This window comes from Oncorhynchus clarkii, chromosome 1 (genome assembly GCF_045791955.1).
Source record: "Oncorhynchus clarkii lewisi isolate Uvic-CL-2024 chromosome 1, UVic_Ocla_1.0, whole genome shotgun sequence".
Lineage (NCBI taxonomy): Eukaryota > Metazoa > Chordata > Actinopteri > Salmoniformes > Salmonidae > Oncorhynchus > Oncorhynchus clarkii.
Genome location: NC_092147.1, coordinates 68,132,596 through 68,155,338, shown reverse-complemented (window position 1 = coordinate 68,155,338; position 22,743 = coordinate 68,132,596). Strand labels below are relative to the sequence as shown.

At 42.3% G+C, this 22,743-nt stretch overlaps 1 protein-coding gene across 1 annotated transcript in view; it reads right to left on the bottom strand.

The window, feature by feature from the left end:
* LOC139411241 (tetratricopeptide repeat domain 27) overlaps positions 1–22,743 on the bottom strand; it is a 116,877-nt gene that overhangs the window by 12,966 nt on the left and 81,168 nt on the right. Inside the window, exons 11-13 of the mRNA XM_071157277.1 lie at positions 17,146–17,241; positions 12,700–12,822; positions 1,053–1,280 (exon numbers count right to left, since the gene is read on the bottom strand). Of these exons, the coding sequence (XP_071013378.1) occupies positions 1,053–1,280; positions 12,700–12,822; positions 17,146–17,241 (447 nt within the window). The remainder of the gene's footprint in view (positions 1–1,052; positions 1,281–12,699; positions 12,823–17,145; positions 17,242–22,743) is intronic.

The following is a 22,743-nucleotide window of genomic DNA, read 5'->3' as shown; positions in this document are numbered from 1 at the left end:
TAACAATGTGCTGAGCCTGCCACACTTTCTCAGTCCTGCTTTCAAACCATCCCTGCCACGCTGACCGGCAGGTGCCACACTGGACACACGTGGGTGGAAAAAGAAACGCAAATGCCATGTTGGCTAATGTTGCAGCCCTCCTGTGCCTGTGTTTGATTTGGAGGAAAGCCCACCTGTCAGGCAGGTTGCGGGAGGCCCCGCTCTGTGACTGACAGGCAGGCCCCGTCCGTCTGTTAAAATCAGCTGTAGCATCAGTCCCCCGGATTCTCTCCCTCTTCCCCCCTCCATTTCCCTTTCTCCCCCCACTTTCTTGTGTCTTTCCCCTCTCACCACAGCACACTACAACATCTCATATCAGAGGGAGGTGGGAAACTGGGAGGAATATACCCCTCTATTCTGTTTATCTTCATTCTCCAAAGATGTAGCTGCTGGAGCGATTGTTTACAGGAGCCCTCATATCTCATTGACAATACTTCAACAACCCCTTGAAAAATGGAGGGTGAAGGTCATTATGGCAGAACAAGCTACATTAAAACATCCTATTGCTGGCTGACCTGCTGAATTAAATATGGACAAAGGGCAGAAAAGGGAAGGAAAACAGGAAATAATTTCCCTTTTCTCTGTTCCCCTGGGCGAAACTGACTCGTTAATTCTCCTCTTCACCCTCACATCTCCCTCTCCACTCTGCTATCCAGAGGAGTGGTTATAGGGTGAGTTGGCTACCCTCTGTGTGCTGGGAGCCAACAGGACAGGTCCCAGACACAACTGCCCCAACACTACTTCCTTGGGGAAATGGGAAATTGTGTGTGGGTGGGTGAATGGGGGCAAAGGCGCAGATTAATTCCAGCTCTACTGTGCTCGGTGCTAACCTACTACACTTTGAAGTTAATAAATGATTTAATCTATTCATAAAAAATAAAAAATGAGTTATATTAGTTGTAGGTAGCTTACCTGCCGGTCAGGTAGTTAAGTTTTACCCTGTGAGTTCTACCTGCTAGCCCTTAATTTTTCAATATCCTACCCAAAGCTAGCCATTTCAGGGGTTAGTTTACCTGCATGGTGTTGATGCGGAGTGACTTCTCGAAGCACTCCACACACTGCTGGAAGTCCTTGGCCCGGAGGTGCAGCAGGGCCTTGGAGCGCATGGCGCGGGCGCTGCGATGGTTCGACAGCTCCCAGGCCTGGTCGTAGTACTGCTGGTCCCGCAGCACGTCCCCCAGCAGGCAGTACAGACTGGGGGTCTCCTTTTTCTCCAACTCCCTACGCAGGATCTCCTCTGCCTGGGGGAGGGAGAAAAACAGGGGGAAGGGGGAGGGAGAAGCACAAAAATACAGGAAGAATTGGTAATGAGGGGAAGAAAGGAGATGAAAAAAGAAGGCAACAGAGGTGGTGGTGGGTAGTCAAAATGTCTTGGTTCCTGACAACCCTCAGAGCCAAGACACTTAATATTCCCTGCTAACAATAATCAGGCTTTGATTTGGTCTGGGACTGCCACAATCCATTCACTGGGGAAGGAAGCTCAATCAAGATGTTGAAAGTGGGGGTACTTCTACTGTAGCCTCAACTACATGATGTTCTCCAGCATGGCCAGAATAAAAGCCAACAGACACTAAACCCCTAAAAAGAGCTGATTTGAGTACTGTATCCCCCCCTCCTACACAGCTGTGTGTAGAATAATGATCAGGTTGTGAAGTGCCTGTGGTCTAACAGTAATGCTCATTGCTCGCTGCTCCCCAGCGGAGACCAGGGTTCAATCCCCATGGCCAGTGACATACCGGTCCCCATTGGAGACCAGGGTTCAATCCCCATGGCCAGTCACATATTGCTCCCCAATGGAGACCAGGGTTCAATCCCCATGGCCAGTCACATATTGCTCCCAAATGGAGACCAGGGTTCAATCCCCATGGCCAGTCACATATTGCTCCCAAATGGAGACCAGGGGTCAATCCCAATGGTCACACTTCCTACTGTTGCCCCACTTGCCAGTCTCCCCCTAAGCTGCCAACGGACTAATAAATACAATGTAAAAACTGATTTATTTGAAAAATAATGATCAGGTTTCCACTCACTTTAAGATGCTGCTTTGTTCATGTGCCAATCTACCCACAGCCTGAGTGTTTTTGGGCACAAGGGTTTCTGGGTTTTCATTGGTTTCTTTTACTGGATCCCATTCTGAAGGCTGAATCTGGGCCAAGTCCACTGGCACACACTGGGCCCCCATGGAGCAGCTTGTAACCATAGCCATCTCTACCACACCACTCATCAGACCACAAGACCCTGAACTCAACTCCAACACATGGAATTACAATGTAAAAACAATACGGTTGGCAAAGGAATATTTGTTCGAACAAAACGTGTTTTTTGTATCAGCTTGAATAGTAGAAGCATGGACCTCTGCAATATCGCAAATAACATATTGGGTTGAGAATAGGAGAATGGTACCACAGAACATTGAGGGGAGTTCAGCCACTATCAATGACAGATAATTACAGGAGACCGACATACAGTACCAGTCAAAAGCTTGGACACATGTACTCATTCAAGACTTTCTTTATTTTACCATTTTCTACATTGTAGAATAATAGTGAATACATCACAACTATGAAATGACATGGAATCATGAAGTAACCAAAAAAGTGTTTAAAAAAAAATCTAAATATATTATTTATTTGAGATTCTTCAAAGTACCCACCCTTTGCCTTGATGACAGCTTTGCACACTCTTGGCATTCTCTCAACCAGCTTCACCTGGAATGCTTTTCCAACAGTCTTGAAGTAGTTCCCACATATGCTGAGCACTTGTTGTATGCTTTTCCTTCACTCTGCAGTCCAACTCATCCCAAACCATTTCAATTGGGTTGAGGTTGGGGGATTGTGGAGGCCAGGTCACCTGATGCAGCACTCCATCACTCCTTTGTCAAATAGCCCTTACACAGCCTGGAGGTGTGTTGGGTCATTGTCCTGTTGTAAATCAAATGATAGTCCACTAAGCGCAAACCAGATGGGATGGCGTATCACTGCAGAATGCTGTGGTAGCCATGCTGGTTATGTGTGCCTTGAATTTGAAATAAATCACAGACACTGTCACCAGCAAAGCCCCCCCACACCATCATTCCACCTTCTCCATGTTTCATGGTGGGAACCACATATGCGGAGATCATCTGTTCACCTACTAAGCGTCTCACAAAGACACAGCGTTTGTAACCAAAAATCTCACATTTGGACTCATCAGAACAAAGAACAGATTTCGAATGGTCTAATGTCCATGTTTCTTGGCCCAAGCTAATCTTCTTATTTGTGTCCTTTAGTAGTGATTTCTTTGTAGCAATTTGACCATGAAGGTCTAATTCACACAGTCTCCTCTGAACAGTTGATGTTGAGATGTGTCTGTTACTTGAATTCTGTGAAGCATTTATTTGGGCTGCAATTTCTGAGGCTGGTAACTCTAACGAAATAAAATAAAAATAAAAAATGACCTTGAATGAGTAGGTGTCAAAACTTTTGACTGGTACTGTATATTATCAGTAAGTCGTCTCTTTCTCTCAGCTTTTCTTTTCCAATAATTTAACCAGAGTATAAATATCATAATGACTATGGCTGTTATTCGATTATGTTGGTAATCTCTTCCACATATTTGTATTTACTCTGACCACACATACTATAGTAGAATATAACGTCGGACAAACTCATCTTAGAGGACATGTGCATCCACATTAGAATTAAACCATTTATCCTCTACTGGAGGGAGTTAGCCAACAATTTACAGCATATTATAAAACCATTTCCATTGGATTTTCCTTCAAATATCAAAATTGTTCTTCAAGGTTACAAATTGCCATCACATCACACACTAGTGCTGCTGATCAAAACAAAGAACTGGGCTGCCATGGCCTTTTCCAGACCACACACACCAATCGCTGCTGCTGGATCCTGATCCCTTCCAAGTTCTGGCCTTCAACAAGTCTTTTACTTTTACAGCTACAGTGCCTTGCGAAAGTATTCGGCCCCCTTGAACTTTGCGACCTTTTGCCACATTTCAGGCTTCAAACATAAAGATATAAAACTGTATTTTTTTGTGAAGAATCAACAACAAGTGGGACACAATCATGAAGTGGAACGACATTTATTTGATATTTCAAACTTTTTTAACAAATCAAAAACTGAAAAATTGGGCGTGCAAAATTATTCAGCCCCCTTAAGTTAATACTTTGTAGCGCCACCTTTTGCTGCGATTACAGCTGTAAGTCGCTTGGGGTATGTCTATCAGTTTTGCACATCGAGAGACTGACATTTTTTTCCATTCCTCCTTGCAAAACAGCTCGAGCTCAGTGAGGTTGGATGGAGAGCATTTGTGAACAGCAGTTTTCAGTTCTTTCCACAGATTCTCGATTGGATTCAGGTCTGGACTTTGACTTGGCCATTCTAACACCTGGATATGCTTATTTTTGAACCATTCCATTGTAGATTTTGCTTTATGTTTTGGATCATTGTCTTGTTGGAAGACAAATCTCCGTCCCAGTCTCAGGTCTTTTGCAGACTCCATCAGGTTTTCTTCCAGAATGGTCCTGTATTTGGCTCCATCCATCTTCCCATCAATTTTAACCATCTTCCCTGTCCCTGCTGAAGAAAAGCAGGCCCAAACCATGCTGCCACCACCATGTTTGACAGTGGGGATGGTGTGTTCAGCTGTGTTGCTTTTACGCCAACATAACGTTTTGCATTGTTGCCAAAAAGTTCAATTTTGGTTTCATCTGACCAGAGCACCTTCTTCCACATGTTTGGTGTGTCTCCCAGGTGGCTTGTGGCAAACTTTAAACGACACTTTTTATGAATATCTTTAAGAAATGGCTTTCTTCTTGCCACTCTTCCATAAAGGCCAGATTTGTGCAATATACGACTGATTGTTGTCCTATGGACAGAGTCTCCCACCTCAGCTGTAGATCTCTGCAGTTCATCCAGAGTGATCATGGGCCTCTTGGCTGCATCTCTGATCAGTCTTCTCCTTGTATGAGCTGAAAGTTTAGAGGGACGGCCAGGTCTTGGTAGATTTGCAGTGGTCTGATACTCCTTCCGTTTCAATATTATCGCTTGCACAGTGCTCCTTGGGATGTTTAAAGCTTGGGAAATATTTTTGTATCCAAATCCGGCTTTAAACTTCTTCACAACAGTATCTCGGACCTGCCTGGTGTGTTCCTTGTTCTTCATGATGCTCTCTGCGCTTTTAACGGACCTCTGAGACTATCACAGTGCAGGTGCATTTATACGGAGACTTGATTACACACAGGTGGATTGTATTTATCATCATTAGTCATTTAGGTCAACATTGGATCATTCAGAGATCCTCACTGAACTTCTGGAGAGAGTTTGCTGCACTGAAAGTAAAGGGGCTGAATAATTTTGCACGCCCAATTTTTCAGTTTTTGATTTGTTAAAAAAGTTTGAAATATCCAATAAATGTCGTTCCACTTCATGATTGTGTCCCACTTATTGTTGATTCTTCACAAAAAAATACAGTTTTATATCTTTATGTTTGAAGCCTGAAATGTGGCAAAAGGTCGCAAAGTTCAAGGGGGCCGAATACTTTCGCAAGGCACTGTATATGTACTGCATTTAAATCCTGTAGTTGCCGTCGTTCAGTTATTTGGAAGGGTGCGGCACACCCAGGAAAGACTTTCCCTGAAAGAATGGTCAAATGTATTACCATGAAAAATGCATGTTATGGAGTTTATATTCACAAGAACAACGGGGCACACCTACAGCTGGAAAATAATTAACTGATTAGAAAACTCTTATGATATTGTCCTTGACATGCTCTTGCAAGGCAATAAGACAGAGACTGTGTGCTTCTCACTGGAGAATGACTTGAATCTAAAGTAGTACTTCAGTAGACCTTCTGGGGAAATGGAAAAGGGTGATTGTGAATAACCTCGGAGCATGGCCACCCTTTAGAACCCCCAGTGTGCTCCTCCATAAAGACAGAGTGAGAGCGGGAGGAGAGGTAGAGAGACACCCTTATTGTGTTGGGAAAATCAAATACGGAGTTCTTTGAATCCTTGTTTAAGGGTAGAGAGGAATCACCCTTTGGCTAGATCTGTTGCTGGTGTAAATGGGCCCTGTCTTACAGTGGGAGCCATGAATCGTGAGATCCATGAATTTCGGGAGCCATGAATTTTGTGAGGGGAGAGTAATTTTCCACAGTGCAGTTGCACATCAAAGGGGATCCAATCAGGCTTGGAATATTTTTGAAACACTGAACAATGGGAATCACGTGATTCTGCGAAGCAAGGTGGTTGTCTGAAAGGAGCCTCCAGATAAAACCCTCCCAATTTCTTCTAAGTTTGATAGAATAGTCAATTTAGTATAATTGCTTGAGGGGAAAGTTTATTTTCGTAGTTTAATTGAAGTTTCTCAGCAAAGTCGGTGTTGAATTCAGCGCAATGGCTAACAGGACTAGCTCTGTTGCTAGCACTTCTTCAGCAAGCATGACGTTGAAAATGCAATAAATATTTACTCTGAGCTGCGCTTCGGTAGGTTGGTGGTAGATGGAAGGCCGTGTTGCCAAACCGAGTCCTTTGAAGAATGTCTCTGGTGTCAATTGGATACGTTGTAGTAACGTTGTTGTGTGATAGAAGGGATACTCTGTTCCTTCCTAACCTGTGTTTGCTGCTACTGTTGCTAACTCAATGGCTAGGAGGTATCACTTCTGTAGTGAAGAAGAGTTCAAAGTTCATACCATTCGCAACCAAAGCTCACGCTGATGTTGGCTTCGTTCTGTAGTTATTATCTGAGCCATTCCGACATCGGACCGTCGTCCTCACATCCTCGGAACAGGAGGTTATATTGTCATCAAGTGGAGCGAGAAGGGTGTGTCTGAAAAGTTTTATAACCCATGACTCTTCATAGGGGCGGGCCACTGATTGATAAGAGCCCTAACATTATGAAAACCCAATTCTCACATTTCAGAAGCTAAAATCACATTTCATCCCATCACGAATAATTTCATATTCAAACATTTAAATTGAACAACAATTCCATGTGAATCCGATAACTCGGATGTGTAGACCTTCTACTATAGAGTTTATGTCATCTTATCATTGATGAGAATGTCTCAGATGACAACCGAACTGACATCATATTCATTAAGTACCACCGCATATGTTCAATTGGTCGGATTACCAGAATATAGTTAATTTCCCCCCACCTTCTGATGTTCCCAGAATCTCTATGTTAACCAAGGGGTTTGCAAATGTAACATCAGTATGGTAGAGAGAGGAAAAGGGGGGGGGGGGGGAAGAGGCATGTCATAAACCTATCCCCAGGCCAACGTATCCCCAGACCAGAAATAAGGGCATGGATGGCATAGCTATATTGGCCAGTGAGTTCACTATGGGACAGTGTTTGTGACACACTATCGCAAAGACACTAAAATGACAATTCTGCAAACTAATAGCTACAGTATTTAGCTATTTCAGACTGTATAGCTACAATGCTATTTTTGTCACTCGGGGTCTAGCCGGTTGGCTACACAGTGACTGTATTCAAGTTGCCTGGTCAAAACTACCCTCAAGCAAAGATGTCGGTAAATTAAGTAAATGGAACTAACAACCTTGAAAATATTTGAATTGATATGATTTTATATGGGTTCATAGAACTTGTTTTCCCCTTTACTTTAATTTCTGCTTCAGTATTCTTGATAAAAACAACTTATTCTAAAACTGTACAAAAGGACAGAGCCGTGATACACCCATTAATGAGGGATCTGGGCCTGGTAGATATATGGAGACTTGTCGATCCAAGAGAGAAGGAATATACATTTTTATTCACAACCATACATCTCATTCCAGGATAGATGACTTCCTAATATCCAAGAGCATGACTAAAGAGGTGATTGATTGTAAAATAGGGGTTATTGCTTTGACTGGCCCCGCAATAGTGGAATTATGTATAGCAGTTTAGGCTGATATGGCTAAGAAAAGCATTAGATTTAGGATGTATACGTCCTTATTCCAAGACAAAACATTTCATCTTTCCCTCAATGAAGACCTTAAAGTGCTTTTTTCCCCAAACCAACATTGGTTCCACTGATAAATTGAGTAGTGTGGGAGGCCTCTAAAGCTTATGTTAAAGGCAAAATAATAGCACAAACCAGTAGAAAGAAAAGGGAAGATCGAGAAAGAGTTGAAAAACTAGTCTATCAAATTAAAGAGACGGAAAAAGACACTTGAAACAAGTCTGTAGTCTGAAGTTTCAATTACATGAGATCTATAACAAAAATACTGAATATGTTTGAAAGTGGTGAAAAAAAACAGGTAAATTATTGGTTAGACAATTGAAACAAACAGATGCCAGTTTTGTAATACCAGCTATTAAAAACATGGAAGTGGGGAGGTACTGACTGGTACAAAAGATAATAACAATGTGTTTTGTGACTTTTATTTGACTCTTTACAAGTCTGAATGTAACTTACACCCAGCTAAATTGAATGCCATTTTTTCAAAAATAAAGCTTCCGGAGTTGTCCCCAGATCAAATTAAGAATTTGGACACTCCTATACTATAATCTGAGATATGAACAACCATCAACCTCAATGAAGTCTGGGAAGTCACCAGGATTAGACAGCTTCCCGGCTGAGTATTATAAGAGGAATATTGACATATTAGCTCCTATATTAACACGGGTGTACGCAGAAGCTCTGGAACTGGAGCAGCTACCTGACACTTTTAACAAGGCACTAATTTCATTCATTCTCAACAAGGATAGACCCACCCACTGACCCAGTTAATTCTAAATTGATTGTAAGCTGCTCTCCAAAGAACTAGACATGAGGCTGGAGAAGGTTTGACCTCATATTATAAGGTGAGATGTAAAAAAAAAAATACATTACAAAAAGTAGAACCTTAGACGTTTGCATCACCTCATGTGGCTGAGTCAAAAAGAAGATACTCAGGTGGCAGCCCTTTCCCTAGATGCAGAGAAGGCATTCGATAGGTTGGCGTGCAGCCTTTTGACGTATACCCTTGAAAAGTTTGGCTTTGGCCCTAGATTTATCAAGTGGAGAGTTTTGTTTTACATATACCCTTGAAAAGTTTGGCTTTGGCCTTAGATTTATCAAGTAGGTTAAGGTATTATACTCCAATACAAGAACAGCAGCCCTCACAAATGGTATGCTCTCTTCCTTTTTTAATTTGACGAGGAGAACCCAGCAGGGCAGTCCTCTCCCACCTCTCCTTTTTACTCCATGTTTGGAGCCCTTGGCAGCAGCAATTAGAGCTGATTCAGGAATCAAAGGAGTGATGGGAGGTGCCAGAGAGCATAAGCTGTTTATATATGCTGAAGACATATTGTTACTTATTAGGGAACCGGCCACATCAATCCCTTTGGTTTTGAACACAATTGAGATGTTCTCACAGGTATCTGGTTATAAGATAAATTGGCAGAAGTCAGAGTCTATGCCTGTATCCAATTTATGTCCTCCTGTTGCAATTACTTCATTTCAGTTAAAATGGGTGCCGTCAGGGATTAAATAACTGGGTATAACACTGAGCTACAGAATCATGCAAATTAATGTAGCCACTACTACAAAAAAAGAAAGAATAATCTTGATAGGTTGTTGCTTAATCTTACTTTATGGGGCAAAATAAATACTGTTAAAATGTTTGTGGCACCACAGTTGAATTGTGTCCATGATGCTCCCTGTGACCATCTCCCCCTTACTATTTAAGCAGTACAATGAAATGATTAACGATTATCTTTGGGATAGGACAAAAACAGAATAAATGCCAACAAGTTATATGCTCCAAGGGATAAAGGAGGACTAGCATTACCCAATGTAGAACTATACAACATATCATTTGAAGTAGCCAAATTGGCCAGACACTGGGGCAATTACGATTCCCATTTGAGATGGACTCAGACAGAGGTTTAAGTCTATTGAGGCAATATCACAAAAAAATATTCAGAGACAACCAAGTGAAGTGCACATCCGGTTTGGGCATGGTCTAAGGAGCTGCATGGGGTCTCTTATGAGTATTAACCTCCAGAGTGACGAAAACTTGTTAGAACAACATTTTATGTTACCAGGAATATCACACTCCGCTTCAGTGTTATATAAAATAATCTCATATGCACAATATGGACATTGTGAGAATTTAAGGTTGATTTGGGAGAGGGATCTTAATTGTGACCGAGTAGGATGTACGGGAAAATATTATTTCCAATGTAGGGTGGCGTACCAGGGATACAATGGGTAAATTTACACATAAGATTACTACTGGACCCCGGTTAGATTACATTAAATGGGTTTATTGCTAAATAACTTATGCTGGAAATGCAAGGGTGAAGTAGGTACCTTTTCTGCATGCTAGACTGCGGAGACTCCTACTACGTAACTGGAAGAGTGCAGATAGTCCGAAATCAACAGATTGGCTCAAACTCATCGTGGCGACTGCATCTTATGAATCAATTATAGCATAATTACAGGACAGGAAAGGGAAAATGTAGTATGACAGGGGGACACTTTTTGAATGATATAAGGGACCCGACGTGCAGGTGAAAAGCTAGGGAATAAGTTAGAACAAATGTATGTGTTAGGTTTTTTTTAACTGTAAAAAAAAAAAAAAAACTATCTAAAAAATGTATTATTACTTTCTTATATTATTATTCATCTATATTTACTTGCTGTTTAATATTCCAACCACAGAGATATGGTTGAAATGTGCTGTCTTGTTGGGTGTCATGTTTTTGTTATTAGTGTTATGTAATGATGTAATGTCATATCGACAAATGTATAAAAAAAACAGAAAATAATCAATAAAAAATACATAACATTCAGATGTTGTTAATGCAAAAATATATACTCTCTGAATCGGTTCTGGGGCTGAATTACATGTACCGGGATATTCATATGTGATTTACTGCCCCATTTGCGCAGAGGTGCATTAAACATTTGTCAATACCATACATTTATTTCAAACGCAGATATTTTGGACTGGGTTATACCATAAGTTTTGTTCAATATTTTGTCTTGTTTATTTGCTGAAAGGTTTACACAGAAGCTGGTGTAATACGACAATTAGCTTCAAAACGCTAATGGATAAACTTATATCATGTGCTCAAGACTGGCAGACTTTCCTGTTTGACCACTTTCCTGTTTGTCCATTTTAGCTTCTTTCTTTTTCGCAGGCTGCGGCCAGGTATGGCTCATTCACATTAAGCATGCATTCAGACACCGAGAGCAGGAACAGCACGTTTAGTACAAAGAGACTACTGGCTGAAATCTACCCGTCTTCTCCAGACAAATGGATTGCCTAGCATTTTTTTCATCATGTTACATGGACTGCTGGCTTTGGCCAAAGCGCATAGTTTTAGAATGACAGAATGCACCTCTGTAATCAGATTGGAAGACAAAGGAAGCTGTAAGTCAATAACAGAGCACCAAGGCCCGCAGGCCTCGCCTTCAGGGTTGGGACTGTGAGTGTGGGTCAGCCCTGCCCACCTGGAGGGAGTATGGTGTGTGTGTGTTTGTGGAATACTCATTTCTGCTCAATCTGTCCCAGAGAGATGGATGTGGTGATGCTACGGCAAATTTACGAGAACCCTGTGAATCATGTGGAGATGTCACTTAAAAAGGTCAATGACTGAAAGGACAAGAGGTGATCGAGAGAGAAAATACTTCTGCGAGAATCTGACCAAGAATGAACCAGATGTCCATTGCGTAACAGTTTGGGAGTACGTCCTCAGAGCGCTTGCGGCAAATCTGGCACCGGTTTCATCAATGACTTTCATAACCACAGCAACATGGCGGAAGGTGTTACCGGGTTCTCCATTTGGCCTGGTGTGGCACTTCTGTTAGGACTTGACAGAACATCGTCTGACAGGTGCAAGAGAGCGAGAAAGCAGGTTGCCTTACCGCTGGCTCTTTTTTCTCTGCTTCATTACCTCAGTCAATTCTGACTGAGATCACTTGAAGGTCGGGCGAGAAAAAACACACCTGTGTAAACATTGAGACTTTTCCGCACCAAAAAAATTGGAAAACGATCCGCTATCAAAAAGGAGGACCAACAAAAACAAACAGCTGCCATACGTCCAAATGTTTGATTCTTTATTCTCTGCCGCACTGTGGGAATCAGACTCTAAAACTAATGCCATTGGTTGCTGTTGGCTGCCCTTGTGACCTGTACTTCCAACTCCTGGTGTTCCACCATTAAGAGACCAAAGTGAACATTCAATCAGCGCCATCAAGAGGACATTGACTGAGGGACGGGGGGGCTCTGTGAGAGCATGATCCAACACAAACATGCCATATTTCTGTCTATCTGGAAGTGTGTTTCCCAGGGGGCCCTGGGGGGCAGACAGGTTAATAATAACACCAGGGAAACAGAGCCAGATCTCCCTGGGACTGATGTGTCTGACAGCTGGTGCGCCAGAGAACACAAACGAGTGCATAAACAGGTGCGTACCACAGACAGACAGACGGAAAGGTGGAGGGAGTACAGCGAGATAGCTAGGCAATAGGGTGATAGCGGCGATATTCACGGTTCTTCCAGTGTGGTCAAGATGAGCTTCTCTCTGAGTGTGTTTGTGTGGTGCCCATGTTTAGTTACGAAAATAACCTTGGCTGTTGTGTAAAGCAATGGATATTGCATTGTCCCTGAGAAAGGCAGTCACAATTATTCTGGTGGTTGTAATGGCTGTGTTGTACCTTGCCATGCTGGCCCATCCTCTCCAGGCAGATCACAGCATCCTCCCACAGCTCCAGTTTTTCGTAGATTAGCAGGGCTGAGCTCGTGCAGCCCAGGTCTGTCAGCAGGCTGGCCAGTTGCTTCTGTAAATGTGAGAGAGGTTCAGACATGGGATGTCATTTCATATTTAAACAGTAAAAAAAAAAATACTATGTTGATGTCCCAGGAAGAGCCCATCCGCATCCCCCAGCAGGAAAACCCACTCCTAGTTCTGCCACCGCTGAAAAACATCCTGGGGGAAACACTGCATATGGATACACTCCACGAACCATCACAGCTCTGTCTTTGGTGGTAATGACCCTTATCACATTCATATCAATAAAAGTCTATTTTTTTTGTCACAGGATGCTTTGTAGAGTGTGTCTTCCCTAGCTGCTGTATTCAAGGGTGCAAATATGTACTGCCGTTTAGCAGTATTTAAGCTGCAGCCATCCTCCTGATTATTGTGAAAATAATAATACTACTACTACAGAACTGTTCTTAATAGAGGTCGACCGATTAATCGGAATTGCCGATTAATTAAGGCCCTTTTCATGTTTTCATAACAAATCGGAAATCTGTATTTTTGGACAATTTTTTAAATATATATATTTTGAACCTTTATTAGGCAAGTCAGTTAAGAACACATTCTTATTTTCAACGACGGCCTAGGAACAGTGGGTTAACTGCCTTGTTCAGGGGCAGAATGACAGATTTTTACCTTGTCAGCTCCGGGATTCAATCTTGCAACCTTACAGTTAACTAGTCCAACGCTCTAACCACCTGATTACATTGCACTCTACGAGGAGACTGCCTGTTACGCGAATGCAGTAAGCCAAGGTAAGTTGCTAGCTAGCATTAAACTTAGCTTATAAAAAAACAATCAATCATAATCACTAGTTAACTACACATGGTTGATGATATTACTAGTTTATCTAGCGTGTGCTGCATTGCATATAATCGATGCAAAGCAGGGGGATGATTTAACAAAAGCGCATTGGCGAAAAAAGCACAATCTTTGCACGACTGTACCTAACCATAATCACCAATGCCTTTCTTAAAATCAATACACAGAAGTATATATTTTTAAACCTGCATATTTAGCTAAAATAAATCCAGGTTAGCAGGCAATATTAACCAGGTGAAATTGTGTCACTTCTCTTGTGTTCATTGCACGCAGAGTCAGGGTATATGCAACAGTTTGGGCTGCCTGGCTCATTGCAAACTAATTTGCCAGAATTTTACGTAATTATGACATAACATTGAAGGTTGTACAATGTAACAGGAATATTTAGACTTAGGGATGCCACCCGTTAGATAAAATACCGAACGGTTCCGTATTTCACTGAAATAATAAATGTTTTGTTTTCGAAATGATAGTTTCCGGATTCGACCATATTAATGCCCAAAGGCTCATATTTCTGTGTGGTGTTATGTTATAATTAAGTCTATGATTTGATATTTGATAGAACAGTCTGACTGAGCGATGGTAGGCAGCAGCAGGCTCGTAAGCATTCATTCAAACAGCACTTTAGTGTGTTTTGCCAGCAGCTCTTCGATGTGTTCAAGCATTGCGCTGTTTATGACTTCAAGCCTATCAACTCCGAAGATTAGGCTGGTGTAACCGATGTGAAATGGCTAGCTAGTTAGCGGGGTGCGCGCAAATAGCGTTTCAAACATCACTCGCTCTGAGACTTGGAGTAGTTGTTCCCCTTGCTCTGCATGGGTAACGCTGCTTCGAGGGTGGCTGTTGTCGATGTATTCCTGGTTCAAGCCCAGGTAGGAGCGAGGAGAGGGATGGAAGCTATTGCCAGTATTACACATCCAATAGTCAAAGGTATATGAAATACAAATGGTATAGAGAGAAATAGTCCTATAAATACTATATTAACTACAACCTAAAACCTCTTACCTTGGAATATTGAAGTCTCATGTTAAAAGGAACCACCAACTTTCATATGTTCTCATGTTCTGAGCAAGGAACTTAAACGTTAGCTTTCTTACATGGCACATATTGCACTTTTACTTCTCCAACACTTTGTTTTTGCATTATTTAAACCAAATTGAACACGTTTCATTATTTATTTGAGGCTAAATGGATTTTTATTGATGTATTATATAAAGTTAAAATAAGTGTTCATTCATTATTGTTGTAATTGTCATTATTATAAATAAATACATTCTTTAAAAATCGGACAATTAATCGTATCGGCTATTTTTGGTCCTCCAATAATTGGTATAGGCGTTGAAAAATCCTAATCTGTCGACCTCTAGTTCTTAACTAAACACGCAGACACACACCAGTTGTATTCATTCCTAGCTGTGGTGCCATATGCAGGGTCGTGTCTTCACCCCCCGGTAGTGTCTTCATCTTTTATCTCTCCATCTCCACTATTATGACCTCACATCTATTTCCATTATCTTGTCATCTTCACACAAGGCAACATAGGCCCTAACCTTGTACCCTAACCCTGTCTCTCAATCCACTTAAAGAGTGGGAGCTGAACCTGGAGTCTTGTCACAGACTAAATCCTAGGTTTCTGGGTTTTATCACCTCTCGTCCTCTACTGTGATCACCTCCCCATCCCGTCTCAGGGGTGACATATCACGTCCCACTGGGATGATGGGCCCCATAAATCTGAATTTACCCCCATCCCACAACCCCACTCGTCAACCACCCTAATCACGTGACCAGGGAGACATGGGGAGCCAGGACGTGACACCAATGGCAAACGGCAGACATTTAGACTAATAGGACACACGGCAGCGCACATGCCATTTGTGCCTCTTTACCAGTTTCCAGGAAAACTCCTGATATTGTGGTTTCAGAATCTCCCTGAAAGCAGGAAGGGCTGAGACAGACAAGCAACAGTTTAATTATATGGGGATTTATTAATTCTGTAAGCAAATCTTAAAATATGTGCTATATCTCAACCCATCTTCCTGTCCCTCCTCTCCCCACACAGCTTCTCTGTGCGCAGGCACGGCCATCGTTACATGCCGGGCACGCCTCTCGCTAAGGAAAAACACATCACAACAGCCCACACGATTCTCTGCCTTGCTTGCACTTTCAATTCCCCAGGCGGCAATAGGGTGCCTTCAATTCCAGCTTTATTGCTGTTTGCCATTATTACATGAAGCCTGGGCGATGTATCCTGCCCCACTGATTTCTCTCTTTCCCTGTCTTTTACATTCCCTCCCTCTCAATCTCTCTACCTCCTCTTTGTCATATCTCTTCCTCCCTCCTTTTATTACAACCCCACAATCTCTCGCTCCCCTTCTCCCCAGCTATCTCACCATCTCCACTCTCCTCCCTCATCTGTTGACTAGCTAGGCCTATGCCTTTAAATATACACGACCGTTCAAAAGTTTGGGGTCACTTAAACATTTCCTTGTTTTTTGTCCATTAAAATAACATCAAATTGATCAGAAGTACAGTGTAGACATTGGTCATGTTGTCACTCTATTCCTGTTCTGAGAAATTAAGGCTATTCCATGAGAGAAATTGCCAAGAAACTGAAGATCTCGTACAATGCTGTGTACTACTCCCTTCACAGAAATGTGAAGGGTAAATGTGAGCAAATTACACTGCTCAAAACACCTTACCTAATACAAGGAAGGAGAAACTGACTGGGCCAAGACAGGTGCTACAACAACAGAAATAAACACACCCATGGTCAACAAACCATCTTTCTGCTTGCTACAAATACAGAATAACAAAAAGGCTAATCACTCACTCCTCATCTACCGGAATATATACACAGACCGAGAAAAACAGACAAGCCTTACATGTAACACCATATAAAGACTACCAGGTTGATGCAGCTTCTACCCTGAGGGGCACTAACTGTCTGGTAGTTGGAGGACAAAGACGTACTGTTTTAGTGGCCATCCTGCAGTGGAGGCTGGCCATTAGGTGGCCTTTGGCTTGGAAGCAGTCGGTGCTAACAGGGAGCTTCAGCCTGACAGATATATTGTCTGAATGTCAAGTGTCCAGATTAGATCAAGGCTCTGACGCACTAAATCCCATATAACCAGACGTGGTGATGGCTGAGACTCCTCTGGGTACAACGCGGTAGTAGACCCCGGGCAGGAGGTCGAGAGGACAGTCACGAAGCAAGGGCAGCATCCTTCTTCAAGTCACGGACTACCGTCAAAGGTGTGGGAGTTCAAAGAGAGTCCCATCCTTTTCTCCTGAATTAGTGTTCGCGCATACAACCCTGATGTAAATAATTGTCTAATCGTGACCATGACTTCCAAATGGGTCAAGGCACAAGTCAAAGCTTTGATGGAAGACATTGCTCTGTGTGGTAGTTCAGTTACAGTGAGTCTGCCCTTAAAATTAAGTTCACAAATCACAGTGGAGCGAAACCAATTCATAAATCAGAAACCCAATCAGCAGTGACAGGGTAATGATGGGGTGTTACCTGGACAGCCCATCTGGGAGGAGCCTGGCAGCAGTAGAAGAGTTTCAGACGCTCCGTCACAGGACAGCTCCTCTCCTCAAAGTAATCCACTATAGTCTGGAAGAGAGGAAAGACATCCAGCGTCAACTAGAGAGAGTCATACCGAGGCAAAGCCTCATTACTAAATCCCCAAAATGACAGACTTAAACTGCAAAGTTGGTAGAGCAAGTCAAGAGCAAATTGAAATGTACTGATTGAGATGTGAGTGCAACAGGTCTAAAAGCACATTGATTGACAGTGTCCAACCCTGATATCTGGTTGAGTTCTGTGTTTTGTCTCAATCTGTGTTGTTTGGGTTGTTAGGCACTCAATGAACACTGGCTGAGGGCATCCAGGAAGACAAGGTATAAACAGGAAACAACTCTCACCGTCACAGCAAATGAGCCACTGCTGGATGCTATCCAATTGTTAATGTCTCATTCTCAGTCTCATTTTATCAGCGGGCCATCATGCTGAGCAACAACTCACATTCTGCTTGCTATCTGAGAGGAGACAAAAATTGGGCTTGACTCACAGTTATGTCTAACATCAATGATCCAATACCATGGTTCATAAACCTCAACCTAACAGCAAATCCCAGACTAGGACTGGGTCCTGTCGTTATGGCTGGGTGGTGTTATCTGTGGAACATGGACAGGGCCCAGTTTACTGTAATGAGATTTGGATCCCGACCACCCAGGATAAAGTTCATTATAAACAGTGGATGGAGTTTGGCAGCTCGGATGTGATTGGCCTCCTTGCATAGGAAATTAAGAGGAAAATTAAATGGGTAAGAGTGTAACGGGACATATTTTACAGTTTGGGATGGAAAAAATCCAGAGACGTGAGTCACAGTGAATCCATTTTCTGGTAACGAGGCCAGACGAAAACACAGACACCTAGACACACATACTCGGACAAAACGCAGAACGACACAAGCAAAAACACTAACAAATAGACAAACAGACAGACGCCAACACAATCAGGGAGGCGGGGGGGATAAAAAGCTTTCTTTACATTTTAAACTCAAAGACAAATCCAATGCCTGGTCATAAAGTGTTGTCAAACAGACTGCTTCAGATGAATAGTGATCTAGCTCCCTCAAAGACCATTTCTACTCTGCCCACATGACTGTCATCAATGTTCATCTTTCGTCTCTGTCAGTTTAATGGGTGGTTGGGGAAGTTGTCTTTACCAATATCTAAATCCTGTCAACAAGCAACAGCAGATCCTCTCTGGAAATCGGTAACATCTAAACAAACCTTGTCAACGAATGAGAATGCCCAGTAAACCATTAGGAGTAAATCTGTGAGTGACGCAGTGTGTCAAAACAGGTAGCCTGCAGAGTGGGAGATGGCACACAGCAAGTGCAAGAGCTGTAAGAATACACCAGAATGAGGACTATAATAGGCTGTCTATTCATGCCAAAACAAACAACCTTTACACTTGTGTTTGAGTGCAAACGTTCGGTCTTCCAGGTAGATGTAAATGCTCTTTTGTTAAAGCGAAACGTTGCACAAAACCAACTAGACCTTGATAAAATGACATGTTTGCTTGCTTAATGGTGCTCTAATTTGATAATGCCTGCAGTTGGGTTCTGTCCTTTATAAATTCCTGAGGACTTTTGTACCCTTCCCACAAATAGTTTTTAAGATTGAAAGGGTAGCACATCCAAGTGACTGTTGCACCACCATAGAGATGTCTCCAACAAATGGACTTGTTGCTGATAAAAGGCTGTGTGTGGGGACGTAGTGAATGTTAAAATTACTTGCTAAATTGTACAGAATAAAAAAAAAAGAAATTTCCAGTTGGCTTGGCGGAATCGGTTTCCCTTAATGGCAAGCAAGGTTTGTTTGAAAGCAGACTGCAGATGGCTAATAAATTGTGTTTCTCCACAGCCAGTGTATATATTCAAAGCACAAACAGCGGTTGCCATTTGATGAACTCTGGTAGACCAGAGGCCCTACAGAGAGACAGAGCCACAGGCTACTGGGGAGTAGTTCAGAGAAAATGAGAGGAGGTGGGGGAGATTGGTGAGTAAAAACATCCCGATTCACTGAACTGAGTTCCAAGTTGCTCTGTGAACACAATTATAGCAGATGGTGAAAGTATATTGAATGAGTAAACCATAAATTATTGATTTTATACAACTGCACAAGGAAGGAAAACATCCCACCTGACAGGTTGCAGAAATATGAAGTTTGCAATCAGAATAAAACCAGTACACTTTTGATACCTATGTTCAGATTGAACAAAAACGTACCATATCTGGAGAGCCATGTGCAGTTGAAGTCGGAAGTTTACATACACTTAGGTTGGAGTCATTAAAACTTGTTTTTCAACCACTCTACAAATATCTTGATAACAAACAAATTTTGGCAAGTCGGTAAGGACATCCACTTTGTGCATGACAAGTAATGTTTACAGACAGATTATTTCACTTATAATTCACTGCATCACAATTCCAGTGGGTCAGAAGTTTACACTACACTAAGTTCACTGTGCCTTTAAACAACTTGGAAATGTCCAGAAAATGATGTAATGGCTTTAGAAGCTTCTGATAGGCTAATTGACATCATTTGAGTCAATTGGAGGTCTACCTGTGGATGTATTTCAAGGCTTACTTTCAAACTCAGTGCCTCTTTGCTTGACATCATGGGAAAATCAAAAGAATAGAGATGAACGTACTTTGGTGCGAAAAGTGAAAATCAATCCCAGAACAACAGCAAAGGACCTTGTGAAGATGCTGGAGGAAACAGGTGCAAAAGTATCTATATCCACAGTAAAACGAGTCCTATATCGACAACCTGAAAGGCCACTCAGCAAGGAAGAAGCCACTGCCCCAAAACCACCATAAAAAAGCCAGACCACGATTTGCAACTGCACATGGGGACAAAGATTGTACTTTTTGGAGAAATGTCCTCTGGTCTGATGAAACAAAAATAGAACTGTTTGGCCATAATGACCATCGTTATGTTTGGAGGAAAAAGGGGGAAGCTTGCAAGCCAAAGAACACCATTACAACCGTGAAGCATAGGGGTGGCAGCATCATACTGTGGGGGTGCTTTGCTGCAGGAGGGACTGGTGCACTTCACAAAATAGATGGCATCATGAGGCAGGAAAATTATGTGGATGTATTGAAGCAACATCTCAAGACATCAGTCAGGAAGTTAAAGGTTGGTCGCAAATGGGTCTTCCAAATGGACAATGACCCCAAGCATACTTCCAAAGTTGTGGCAAAATGGCTTAAGGACAACAAAGTCAAGGTATTGGAGTGGCCATCACAAAGCCCTGACCTCAATCCCACAGAGAATTTGTGGGCAGAACTGAAAAGGCGTGTGCGAGCAAGGAGTCCAACAAACCTGACTCAATTACACCAGCTCTGTCAGGAGGAATGGGCCAAAATTCACCTAACTTATTGTGGAAGGCTACCTGTAACGTTTGACCCAAGTTACCAAATACTAATTGAGTGTATGTAAACTTCTGACCCACTGGGAATGTGATGAAAGAAAAAAGCTGAAATATATCACAATATATCACTACTTTTATTCTGACATTTCACATTCTTAAAATAAAGTGGTGATCCTAACTGACCTAAAAACAGGGAATTTTTACTTGGATTAAATGTCAGGAATTGTGAAAAACTGAGTTTAAATGTATTTGGCTAAGGTGTATGTAAACTTCCGACTTCAACTGTGTGAGTCATACATTTTCAGCTAAGTGTAAAAATGTAAGCTGTTTAACTAAGGACAATTGACCCTTCGCTAAGCCCTGCCCCAGAACTTAGAGCAACCAATCACAGCGGATAGCATCTGTTGTCAAGTCTGACACTTCAGACAAGCTCACGTTTAAATTGTATGAAACCCAGTGATGGCTATGGCAATAAAATATTTTAATTTCTAAATTGAACAGCGTACCAGGAGTAGTTGCTACTGTGACTTCTGAAATTCAGAGCCTATGCTTTTGTTACATTGTTTGCTAGGTTAGCTCATTGACCACCAAATGTTGCTAACACAAGCAAGCTGTAGTCTGGTCTCCTTCGCCACCAGCAGTTACCATACAAGGTGGTTGCTACTTAAAGTCCCCAGGACATTCACAGTTTTAGGCAAGACTGCATTCTCGTCCTGTGCACCAGACACATGGATACTCTACAATCCATGCTTCATCTAGATAGGTTAGCGCCACTGAATACATTTAAAATATTGATGGGAGACGGAGGAGTGTAAATGCATTTTTTTGAGGCTGGATAATGTTGTATGTTATAATTCTGTAATGTATTGATTGTTGCTGCCTTCTTGGCTAGGTCTCCCTTGAAAGAGAGACTGGGTCTCAATGGGCTTTTCCGGGTTAAATAAAAAAGCTACTTCATATTACTTTTCTCAAAATGTTAGCTAGCTAAGTTAGCAATTTTATGAATACAACTCCCATCTGCCGTCGACAACAGGATATGATTTTAGATCACTAGTTAGCTCTAAAAGTGCTTATTATAACTTTGATTCCATACTGACAGTGAATCCAAAGCCATTCAGTGTCTCTGAATTCAGTACAAACAATTTGATGAACCAATTGAAATGACAGTCCACCACAACATTCCCAAGAGTTTCCTGGTGAGTTTAATTTCATTGTGTATTAGAAACACAGTTTGAGATCACTGTGAGGGATTTTGCAAGTGGTTGAATGGGGAATTGGGCTTCCCGGGAAAATGTTGTCCGAGGTTGCAACAGTAATCAAGGGGGGCAGGGCTTAGCGAAGGGTCAATTGCTAGAATTATTCTCCAGCTACATACAGTGCATTCGGAAAGTATTCAGATCCCTGGACTTTTCACACATTGTCATTTTAGTATAAGGCTGTAACGTGACAAAGAAAAACTGGGTTTTAGAATTGTTTTCAAATGTATAAAAAATAAAAATTGAAATATCACATTTACGTAAGTATTCAGTGATAACAGCCGAGTCTTCTTTGGTATGACACCACAAGCTTGGCACACCTGTATTTCCTCAAGGTCTGTCAGGTTGGATGGGCAGTGTCGCTTCACAGCTATTTTCAGGTCTCTCCAGAGATGTTCGATCGTGTTCAAGTCCGAGCTCTGGCTGGGCCACTCGAGGAAATTCAGAGACTTGTCCCGAAGCCACTCCTGCATTGTCCTGGCTGTGTGCCGAAGTCCTGTTGGAAGGTGAACCTTCACCTCAGTCTGTGATCCTGAGCAGGTTTTCATCAAGGATCTCTCTGTACTTTGAGCCGTTCATCTTTCCCTCGATCCTGATTAGTCTCCCAGTCCCTGCCGCTGAAAAACATCCCCACAGCATGATGCTGCCACCACCATGCTTCACAGTAGGGATGGTGCCAGGTTTCCTCCAGACGTGACGCTTGGCGTTCAGGCCAAAGAGTAAATCTTGGTTTAATCAGACCAGAGACTCTTGTTTCTCATGATTAGAGTCCTTCAGGTGCCTTTTGGCAAACTCCAAGCTGGCTGTCATGTGCCTTTTACTGAGGATTAGCTTCCGTCTGGCCACTCCACCATGAAGGCCTGATTGGTGGAGTGCTGCAGCGATAGTTGTCCTTCTGGAAGGTTCTCCCATC